General features: G+C 42.7%; 1 protein-coding gene across 4 annotated transcripts in view; it reads left to right on the top strand.

Annotated features, from left to right (window-relative positions):
• Positions 1-11,857, top strand: part of LOC104862775 (BTB/POZ domain-containing protein KCTD7) — a 95,309-nt gene that overhangs the window by 42,849 nt on the left and 40,603 nt on the right. For 2 of the 4 annotated variants that reach the window (XM_010625006.3, XM_010625005.2), the window contains exon 3: positions 10,380-10,568. In XM_010625006.3, the coding sequence (XP_010623308.1) occupies positions 10,380-10,568 (189 nt within the window). Of the gene's footprint in view, positions 1-72; positions 92-3,572; positions 3,975-10,379; positions 10,569-11,857 lie in introns of those variants that run through there. The other 2 variants (XM_010625010.3, XM_010625008.3) reach the window with 2 other exon arrangements.

The following is an 11,857-nucleotide window of genomic DNA, read 5'->3' as shown; positions in this document are numbered from 1 at the left end:
TTTTGCTACCGGATCGAACTACGGACCTTGTACTTGTGAGGCAGGCAGCGGAACCACTGACAGGTCCCCAGCCCTGTCTCAGATTTTTATAGTGAGCATCTTTTACTTCTATTACTGAAAAATAAATTTAAGAAACACTTCTAGGCATGAGTTTGATTTCTTAGTTGAGGGAAAGGGATGGCTTATCGTGTTGCAGAGTTGATTGGAGGTTTCCAGTGAAGCCCTGGTAAGCTGCCCCAGAATGGGTTGTGAACACTAGCATTGAACCAGGCACAGGAAGCAGCTTTCTCCTGTGAAGGACAGTGGGAAGTCACTCAGATCTGTGAATTGACTTGTTTTTCTTGACATCAGTCTCCTGGGGGTGTAGTGCCACACAGGGGTAGGGTTCCTCCCCCGGTCCTCCTGGCAAGTGGGGGTGGCACCAGATTTCCTCTGGACTGTTGCCCATCATTTAGGGACAGGTGGGTCTGCCCAGGAAAGAAGACTCAAGTCTGAGGTGGTTGGTGCTGGGGTTTTTCCACACTTGATTGTAGCATAATGACCCAGAAGCAACACCATGCTCCACTGTGTGTCCAGCATGGATGTCTGGCCTGGGGATGTTGAGCGGACTTGCTATTCCTGGCCCTGATAGAGCCGTTGGCGCCACTCCTAGCCTTTTGGACTGTGGTGCACTCTTCTGCTGGTGCCCTTGCTCACCTTGTTCTCCATGTTCAGAAGCAAGAGAATGAACTGAGTGGTCTGTTCATTGGTCCAATTGTAGATGTTTTATTAAAATTTTTAAAATAATTTTATTTAAAAACTTTTAGGTTTGGAGTAATAGATTCATTCCAAGTTGCAAAGATAATACAGAGAGGTCCTCTGTCCTCTTCACTTAGTTTCCCCCTTACAAATACATCTTGTGTAACTATAATATAATATCAAAACCAAGAAACTGGCATCTGTAGAATATATGTATATAGTTTTATACAAATTTATCACACATGTAGATTCTGTAACCCCACAGTCAAGATACAGAGCTATGCCATAATCCCAGCACTCTGGGAGGCTGAGGCGTGAGGATTACAAGACTGAGCCCAACCAGGCTAACTTAGACCCTATCTCAAAATAAAAATATAAAAAAGGACTGGGAGTGTAGTTTCGTGTGAAAGCCCTGTGTTCAGTCTCTAGTACTGAAAAAAAGAGGGAAGGAAACGGCAGGGGATCAAGAGATATGTCTCAGAATCTGAGGGTGACATGTAGCTAAACCTTGGTAGCCAGGAATTGGAACTAGGAGATTGAAGCTGCTCAGGACCTGCAAAGTCCTTTTATTCAGCTGCTTTTCTCTGCGTCTTGATATGTATCTCTCACTCTTTAGACTGGCTATCCTGTTACTTGGAGCACTTGACAGAAGATGGTCACACCATATGACTCTTGCAGCAGTTAGGAGAGGCTTCGTCCCATTTCTAAAACTACGAAAGAAATGAACGCAGCTTGACTGCAGTGACCTTTTGTGTTTAATCAGCTGTGACCCTCGGGGGGGGGGCTGTCTGTGGTGCCCAGACCTAGCTGCTGGCAGCCTGTCTTTGTGGATTAGAGGAACAGTCTCCTGATAAAAGGGTGTGACTTGCACATGTGGTAGGCAGACTCCCCCAGATGTGTCCATTTTAGTGACATAGACCTGTGCTATGGTATTTGTAGCACAAAAATTTTTTAAATTGCCTGAAATGATATAGGAAATGACAGGTATTTCTTTGTGCGCATTCCTATTGGAAGGGAAGAAAAGGACCGCAGGTGATCATGGTGAGAAAATTCTTTCAGACTCTGAAAAGTTTAATGGAATCCAGGAGTTGGGATACCAAGTACAGGCTCTAATAACATCCCTGCCACTTTCTACTTTTTCGGATGTGCAACTCATAGCCTCCCAGGCTCAGTGTCTTCATCTGTGTTATAATAGGACAAACTAGGAGACCTTTAAAGTTTCTTCAGTTTAATGTTCTAGGACTCTTTAAACCCAAGCTATTTATAAATGACTCATATGCTGGATCTAAACCCTGTTCTTGGAGGGCTTTAACTATGTGGGGGCAGAACAGAGTATTTTGTAAACTTTGGAGTTCTTCCTAATTGGATGCTTCCCTCCCTGACGAGTCACTTTTAACTATTGCAGATCCTACCTGCAAAGTGGATTTTCTTCTCTACCCCTTTCTAGCCCCACAGTGTTGCTCTGGCAGTAGCTGTCTGTTGACTAGTATCTCTGTCTCCTCATCTGTACACCTGTTCATTCTATCCCAGAAATTGCCTGCTGGGATTTTTTTAAAAAAATCATGCTATAGTGGGCTGGGGATTTGGCACAGTGGTTCTGCTGCCTACCTCACAAGCACAAGGGTCCAAGTTCAAACCCTGGTACCACAAACAAAACAAAACAAAACAACCAACAAAAACAAAACTGTAAAATTGATTTATGGGGAGTATACAATCTATGAATCTTAAAACAAAGTTATGCATGCATACACATCCACAATTAGATAAAAAACAGTTCCATCATCAAATAGAATAATTTTCTTGTCCTATTGCTTTATTCGCACATCTTCTTCCACCCTGAGGTCCTAATTGGAGCTCAATAGTACATAAGCTTTTACAGCTGGCTGCTATGGCCTGAAAGTACCTCCCACAAATCATGGTGGAACCCTAAACTCAAGGTGGCGATGAAACTAGATGTCAGAAGGCCTTCAAGAGATGATTAGGTTTGAGGAGTGGAGTCCCCATTGCAAGGATTGTGGCCTAAGAAAAAATTACTGAGAGGTTTCTAGTCCTCCTGTCCCCAGCCAGGGACACATCGCAAGACACTTGCAGTGAACCGTGAACCAAGTCCCACCAGACATCAAAGCTGCCAGTGTCTTGTCCAGCTTCTGCTGTGAGAAACTCATTTCTGCAGTTTATAAGCCAGCTTTCCAGCCCAAAAGAACTGAGATGCTGGCTTCTTCACTCAGTGGGAAGGCTTTGAGATTCACCCAAGCTGTTGGATGCCCTCATACTATCTTTCCAGTAGCATCCCATTGTATGTATGGAACAGTTTATGTTTTCACCCACTGGAGGATATTTTAGTTTCCATTTTCCTGGAGTTCATAGACAAAGCTACTGTAAAAACACACATGCACAGAATTTTAAGTCATACCCAGCAGTGGCATTACTTGATCATGTGATAGGTGCATGTTGTACTGTTTCACACTGCACTTGGGTGTGCAAGGGCTCAGTGCTCTGCATTCCCACCTCATTTGCTGTGCCACCCAGCGTGGGTGCTCTCTTATTCCATGTTGTTTTGCGGTACTGGGGGCAGAGCCCAGGGCCCTGTACTCTGCTCTGCTGCCAGGCTCAGTCTGCAGCCCCTCATGATGGTTTTCATTTGCACTTCTCTGATGACTAATGATATTGAACCATTTTTTCATGTACTTAACTACCACCCATGTTGTCAAGAACAGTGAAGGCCTGGGCCGGGGATTTATTTCAGTGGTTCCACCACCTGCCTTGCAAGTGCAAGGACCCGAGTTCGATCCCCAGTACCAAAAAAAAAAAAAAAGAACAGTGAAGGCCTCGTGTTTTTATCCTACTTAGAAGTAGCAGTTTCATAAATGCTGGCAGAACATATTGGCCTTCTTCAGAGTCAGAGGGAAAGGACTGGATTATTCCCAGGACATCAGCAGCACAAATGTTGACTCATATGAACTGCTTGTGCTCTGCAGGTCCTAGCAGTGCAGTGTCACAGCTGAAGAACCTGAGTTTAGAGACCCAAAAATCTCATGATGAGAGGCAGAAAAACCTGCCACACCTTTGACACAGAGAGGGACATCATGTTTACTACATACTGTGCAGTACACAGACTTGCCTTCCACTCTGGCACGAGATACTGTCCTTTTCTTGTAAGGCTGTTTGATATATGGACACCCTTGAAAGACAATCTGTGGCAAAGACTTCTTAACACAGAAGTAGGATACCAACAAGTAAGTACATCTCCCTTGGTGAAGTGTCTGTTCTGCTTTTTTTTTTTTTTTGCAGTATTGGAGATTGAACCCAGGGCCTTTGCACTGAGCTGATACCCACCCCTTTTTATTTTGAGTTAGGGTGTTGCTAAGTTGCCCAGCTAGGCTCAAACTTTTGACCCTCCTGCCTCAGCCTCCAGAATGCTAGGATTATAAGTGTGTACCAGCACCCTTGGCTTTTTGCTTTTTTTTTTTTTTTTTTTTTTTTTTTTTTTTTTTTTTTTGGTGATTTGTTTTCTTATAACTGAGTCTTGAAAGTCTTTTAATATGTTCTGGTTATGTAAGTTCTTTGTCAAGTATGTGACTTTCAAGTATTTTCTCCCAGTCTGTACTTAGTCTTTTCATTTTTCTTAAGTGTCATTCACAGAGGAAAATATTTTTCTTTTGTTGCCAAGTTTGGGTGCAAGTACTGTGGGCTGCTGTTCCAATGTCAATTCTTTATTCAAAGCCTTTGTACTGCTGTTTCCTTCTGTTTAATGTGTGTCTTCTATCCAGTACTGTACTTCTAATTTTGACATTTTTGGCACTGAATAGCATCAGACCCATGCCTGCACAGCCTAAAGGTGAGCCCAGAAATTGCTTGTGTATGTGTGGTGGGGGTGGCTGTTGGGGATTGAACCCAGGACCTTCACGTTGAGCTACATTCCCAGCCCCCTCTTTTCTTTTGAGACAATAAGTTGCCCAGAAAGGAATTGAACTTGTGATCCTCCTACCTCGACCTCCCAGAGTGCTAGGATTACTGGCATATGTCACTATACCTGGCTAGAAATTACTTGAGTCTCTTTGTCTTGCACTTTCTCCTGTACTTTTTGTTCCCTTTGCAGGGTGTGGGGGTAGGGGGCTTTTCTTTCCAGTCTCGAAAACTGTGGATGTAGCTGTCCCACCCTGCTATGTACTTCCACATGCTCTGCACCTTTGGACTAGTTAGTGGGAGGATAGAGAATGTGGAGTAGCCAGTTAGGCTCCTGTTGTCTCTTATTCTAGCCATTGATGCAGTGCCACATGATTGCTTGGCTCTGTTCTCAGTAGAAAGGGTGTAGGCAGGCAGAGGGAGAGGTCTGTGTATTCTCTGCAAGGCAGGAGTTCCCTTTCTCTTGCCTTGGGCCAGAGCTAGAGGAGATCCCTCTGCTCATTCCCATTTCTGTGCAGCCTGGTGACACTAGAGGGAGAAATAGACATCTCACTGAGTGTTCAGTAGTAGGTTGATTCTGGTCTTCTTCCCCAGTTCTGTTTGCTTTCAAGCTTCCTCAAAAGTAGTGTTCATTGTGTGCCTTTCAGGCTTTATAGCTAGAGTAAATCTGTGCAGTGTCCTCTCTGCAGCTGCTGATGTCTGTGTTCCATTTCTCCTGATTTTGTTTTAGGACCAACTCCCTTCTAAAGGTGACCCCTGTGTCTGCCACACACCTTTGTATTTATCTAGAGGTTGTTAATTTGTGCAGATTGAGATTATACTCCGATACCTCCAGCCAGTAAGACTTCTGCTGTGCCCAGGAGAGCTCATGTGTACACAAAAAATATGCCAAGGGCCTCCAGGTAGAGTGCACACACAGATCTGACCGCAGAGTGTAGAAGTTTTGTTCATTTTTACAGCTGATTTTGGAGAAGTAGACTTCTTGTCCTCAGTCATCATGCTGGAAGACAAACTCTGTTGTGGTAGCCTTCTGTCACTGTGACAAAATATCTGAGATGAACAGCTCAGGAGGAGAGGCTTATTGGACTCAGTGTTTCAGAGGTTTCAGTCCACGTTCAGCTGGCTGATGGCAAGGCAGGGCATCATGGCTGGGATGGTGAAGAAGTCCTAATTGTTAACTCTTGGTGGCCAGAAGCAGAGAACAGGAAGATGAAGGGCCAGGGCCCCCACATCCTATTCAGTGGCCCCTAGGGACCTAACTGTCTCCCACCAGGCCCCACTTCCTCATGGTTCTACCACCTCCCATTGATACCCAGGCTGGGGATGAAGCCTGCCTGGGCATTAGGGGAACATTCGAGATCCAAATCACAGCAACTCTGGGCTCTATTTTTTACCAAATAGGTCTGGGGCTGGGAGTGTCACTCGGATAGAATACTTGCCTTAGTGCTGTGTTCTGAGCTCTCTGAGGGCCAGAAATGTTCTGTCAGCAGTATTACCTGTGGCATCAAGCTCAGTCCTATCATGAAGTTGACATTTAGTAAATGTCTGTGCAGAACAAGTGGTAGAATCCCCATGATGGAGAGTTAATTTTGTGTCCACGCTTGAGTTTCTTGAATGCACACCATCAAGTGCCACCTTTCTCTTGCTTGTTGTCCGTTTGTTTATGGGAAGAAGAAGACCATATGACATCAGTGTGAATGAAATAGTTGTGGTACTGTGCACATGTAAATTTAAATGTGATACAGTGAAGAAGAAAACTAACATTGGAGCTTGTGAAGATTGTATGTTAGGTTTTAGCTTGAACTTGTGTGACCTTAGATCTAAATCCATAGGATTTATATACCTCCAAAAGTTTATCTGAACCTGAGTTTTCTCCTAACATCGACTTGGCTTTGTGAGAATTTAATAACTATGTTAAGTACCTGCTGCAGTACTGGGCATATGGTGAGGGATGGCAGATGGGTGGTACTGTCAATTTGCCCTAGATTCTTGAAAGCCTTGAATGGTACTTTAACAGTAAAAACCATGCTACTACTTTAATTACATTCAGTTTCTGGTAGATGTTAAATTACTTCAGCCAAGATAAAGTGTTCACTTTTATAGCATTGAAGCAAGGTCCTTTTGAGCCAAACAGTGTACAGTACTGAGAATACTTCAAGCACAGGGGCCCATTTTCTGGCTTCCCTGGGGCGCACTGAGTATATATCAAATAAAAAATACAGTGGATGTATGAACAAATTTCCTTTTAAAAAGATTTAAGGGCCAGGGATTTGGCTGAGTGGTTTCACTGCCTGCTTTGCAAGTGCAAGGGCCCAAGTTCGATCCCTGGTACCAAAAAAAATAAATAAAATAAAATAAAAACATGTGGGTTGGGCATGGTGGTGCATGCCTGTAATCCTAGCACTTGGGAGGCTGAGGCAGGAGGATCACTGTGAGTTCAAGACCAGCCTGGGCTACATAGTGAGTTCCAGGTCACACTCAACTACATAGTGAGGCCTTGTCTCAAAACCCTCCCCCAAAATATTTAATATAACATTAAAAAAAATAGGACAACATAGACAGCACTAGTGGAATATTTGCCCTTGCTTTTGTGAAACAGTGCAACAATGTCTGGTTTGACAGAAGTGGTTGCAGTTCTCAGTGAATTGTCAAGGTGCTTCTTAGAAATTTTTATCTAAAAAAAATTTTTTTATCTAATTTTATTCTATGCTTCATCCTTGAAAACAGCTGTTCACAAGGCTGGGTGTGGTGGTGCTGCCAAGTAATCCCAGCATTTGGGAAGCTGAGGCAAGAGGATCACTATGAGTTCGAGGCCAGCGTGGGCTACATAGTTCAAGGTCAACCTGATTTACACAGTGTGACCCTGTCTCAAAAACAAAACATGTACATACTGCTAAAAGTAATGCCACAAACAAGGTGTGATTTTGAAGTGAGCAGTATTCTCTGGGCAGTCTTACAAAAGTACACTAAAAAACAGTGCACCCTAGAAAGCTGAGATGGGAGATCACAAGTCTGAATTCAGTCTGGGCAGTTCAGTGACTTAGTGAGACCATGTCAAAATTTTAAATTTTTTAAAAAGGTGGGGATGTAACAGTCCAAAGGCCTTGTTGTTCAATCCCCAATACCAAAAAGAAAAAAAGTCTAGTAGAGATATGATCAAATTTTTCTTTGAGTTGAATGATTGCAGCAACCAACCATTTATTTTTCTAGTATTGGCCGTGTTGTATGTGTAATTATAATATCCTGAGCCAAAAAAGATTGATGCAATTTTCGTACTTACACTACAACCACTAAAAAACTATCTTAATTTTATTAAGTTGTTTTACAAAATAACACAAGCTCAAGTTCAGTAATTACATAAAAAGACTTGCACCCTGCTTAATAATACCATGGCAGTCTTTGCAGGTTCTATCTGTCTCGTCTCTCTCACGTGCACACTCACACCTTCGTGGCGGGGGTTGGAGTGTTGTCACTGGTGTTGGCTGCATTTCACTGGCCAGGTGGCTCTGGCGTCCTTTCCACTGACTACAGCCTTGAGACTGTGGACCATGCACTGTGCCCTGCCCTGCACAGCTCTGGTGCTGTCCGCCCAGTCTGCTTTTGCGCAGTAAAATATCACTATGCATCACACAGCTATTAAACGTCCACGACCTCATGGGGCTGTTAGCAATGCCCAGCGCCACATTGTGGCTCATGACCCATGATTGGATACACCTGCGAGTATGATGAGAGGACTGCACTTTGCCCCTTGGGACAAAAATGTAGACCTTTATTTTGGGAGCAGCTAAGAAAGATCTGTTATTTAAATAAAATGAAAATGTACTTTTTCTTGTAAAGAACGTGTAATGTGGAGTTTACCATCCTAGCTGTTTTCATTGTTAGCACATGCACTGCGGCACAGTGGGGTCTGGAACTTCGTCCCTTGGCGAGACTGACCTCCACCCATGCATTGAGCAGCTGCTTTTCTTTACCTTCTCACCCCTGCCCCTGCCATCACTGCTCTGCTTTCTGTCACTAAGAGTTTTGGTACTGTAGGAAGAATCACACTGTAGCTGTCTTTTGGGACTCGTTCATTTTGTTTAGCATAATGTCCTCAAGGTTTATGTACCTTATAGCTTATGACCAGATTTTTTTCCTAAGTAATAGTTACATACATACATACATATATATGGCATAATTTATTTATGCATCATTTAGCTTGCTTCTTTCTCTGACTTGTGAATAATGCTGCAATGAACATGAGTGTGTAAATATCACCTAGAGATCTTGTTTTCAGTTTTTTTGGATACTACATAACCAGAAGTGTGATTGCTGAGTTACATGGTGATTCTATTCTTTTTTTCTTTTTTTTTTTTTTGATAACTGGTGAGGCAGGTGGCAGAACCACCACTGAGCTAAAATCCCCAGCCTGGTGCTTCCGGTCTTAATTGTTTTTTTTTCAGAGCCTGTTTGGCCTGCAATATCCTTGAACTCCTGGGCTCGAGAGATCCTCCTGTTTCATCCTACTAAGTAGCTGGAATTACAAGCATCTCTAGACTTGGGCCCTATTTTTCTTGTTTTCAGAAATGGCCATACTGTTTTCCATAGTGACTATAATACTACATTTTCTCAGATAGTGCAGAAAGGTTCTAATTTCTCCACAGTTTTTCATCAATACCTGTTTTTGGCAGGGTTCTTTTGAAGGTGGCTTTCCTAACACGGGTGTGAAGTGATAGCTCTTTGTGGTTTTGATTTGCAGTTCCCTGATGCTTAGTGATAGTGTCTTTTCATATGTTGGCCATTTGTTTGTTTGTTTGTCTGGTTTTTATGAGACAGGGTCTCTGTGTAGTTCAGGCTAGCCTTGAACTTACTATGTAGCCCAGGCTAACCTTGAACTCATGGCAATCCTCCTGTCTCAGCTTTCTGAGTGCTGGGCTTATAGGAGTGCATCACCATGCCCAGCTTGTCTATTCGCATTCTTTGTCCAATTCATTAATTTTTTTCTTTGTCCATTTAAAATTCTGAATATTTGTGGGGTTTTTTGTTTTGTTTTGTTTTTTTAACCAGGGATCAATCTCAGGACCTTGCACTTGTGAGGCAGGTGGCAGCACCACTGAGCTAAATCCCCGGCCCATTTGTGGGTTTTGTTTTGTTTTGTTTTTTGGTACCAGGATCAAACTCAGGACCTTGCGCTTGTGAGGCAGGCAGTGGAACCACTGAGCTAAATCCCAGCCCATGTTTTTTTTTTTTATTGTTGCAGAGTTACAGTGAATTCCTTATATATGCTGGAGATTAACTTCTCATCAGATACATAGTTTGCAAGTATTTTCTCCCATTTCACTTTTCATTGTTGTTTTCTTTCTGTGTAGAAGTTTTAAAGTTTGATGAAATTCCATTTGTCTGTTTGCTTTTGGTTTCATATCCAAGAAACCATTGCCAAATCTAATGTAAGGAAGCTTCCCCCTCTATGTTTTCTTTAATGATATCTCTAATTTCTGGTCATCTGTTTACATCTTTAGTCCAGCACTAGTCTTTTCTTACAGTGTTCTTTATAGTTTGAGTAGGGAATAAGCAACATTTTTATTAATATATTTGCTATTTTATGAACCTTTCCCTCTGTCCCTCCTCACTTTCTGTCTTCTTTCCAGCTTGATCCTCATGTATTCAGGTATACTCTTGCTCATACTTGCTGTGACTTTAGTTAGTAGGATGATGGGGAATTCATTTTAACATGTTCTTGTTTGTCCCTTGGTTAGCAGGAAGAAGATGAGCCTTAAGTCTGAACGCCGAGGAATTCATGTGGACCAATCGGAGCTCCTGTGCAAGAAAGGATGTGGCTACTACGGCAACCCTGCTTGGCAAGGCTTCTGCTCCAAATGCTGGAGGGAGGAGTACCAGAAAGCCAGGCAAAAGCAGATCCAGGAGGATTGGGAGCTGGCAGAGCGGTAAAAGGAGTTGCCTAGGGGTTGTGTAACAGTAGTGTGATTGTGTCATTCTTGGTCCTTTCTTTTGGAAGGGAGTGGGTTTTTTTGTTTGTTTTGAGGTTGTTTTTTTTTTTTTTTTTTTTTTTTTTTTTTTTTTATTTTTTGTACTGGAAATCAAAATCAGAACCTTGTGCTTGCAAGGCAGATGTGGTGCCGCTGAACTGGCTCTGGTTTTGGTTTTTTGAGACAAAGTCTTGAGGGTAGTTCAGACTGGCTTTGTACTCATTAGTAGCCTAGGCTGGCCTCGAACTTGCAGTGATCCTCCTGCCTCAGTCTCTGGAATGCTGGTATTACAGGTATGCCAGTTCTTTTATTTAGACACTGAGGTCCTTGGGTAGAAGGATGGAGATAGCATGGTTCCTGGGAAAGAGTAACCATGGTAATATGTGTGGCTGGGCACAGGGCTGTGAAGCATTATTTCCCCCATTCTTGTAACATCCAGCATACCCATGTAGCACAACAATAAAACACAGAGTAGTAGAAATCTGTTGACTTCCTTGCATTATGGAAATTAACGTTTCCTTAAAAGTGGGGTTCGTTAGTCAAAGGCAGTTTGTATTATCTAAAAAAAAAAGGTTTATGGTATAGTTAAAAGATGAAACAGCCAGTGAGCATGGGGACTGATGTTACTCCTTTGCTGAGCACCCTAGAAACTAAAACTTCTTATCAAAAGAAGGTGAAGCCGGCCTAATGCCTTCTGCTAGGTTTTTTTGTATCCAGTCAGCCAGCATTTGTTGTGTGACTGAAACGCTGGCATCTGTGTTGACCTCAGAATATAAAGCCGACTCTCTGCTTTAGTGACTGCGGTCAGTCAAAGAGAAAATATAGACACAGAGCTTCATCAGTTTCCTTGGGCTTCTTGTGATCCTGACACTCTTAGCTGGTCCTGTTTCACAAAGAAGGTAGAGGCCCCTGGACATGAATCCCATCAACTCTTTCCCCTTTCTACATCTCTGTGTTAGCTTCTGTTTCAGAGAAAGATGTGGTCCTATTCCATCCTAAGGGTAACACCTCCACTTGTGTTGTTTCTATTTCTTAACTGCTTCCCCTTGTGACCATGCTTGAGATTTTCTATGGCAGTGTTTCAAATTTTTTTTTTGAAATTTGGAAAAATATAAATTACCTTATTGTATTTTTGTTTTGTTTTGGTTTTTGGTTTTTTGAGACAGGGTCTCACTATGTAGTTGAGACTGACCTGGTACTCGCTATGTAGCCCAGGCTGGTCTAATGCACAGCGATCCTCCTGCCTC

This window comes from Fukomys damarensis, unplaced genomic scaffold, assembly GCF_012274545.1.
Source record: "Fukomys damarensis isolate Sample0158 unplaced genomic scaffold, DMR_v1.0_HiC HiC_scaffold_17, whole genome shotgun sequence".
Classification (NCBI taxonomy): Eukaryota; Metazoa; Chordata; class Mammalia; order Rodentia; family Bathyergidae; genus Fukomys; species Fukomys damarensis.
Note: the sequence above shows the minus strand (reverse complement) of the source record. Positions and strands in the feature narration are given on the sequence as shown.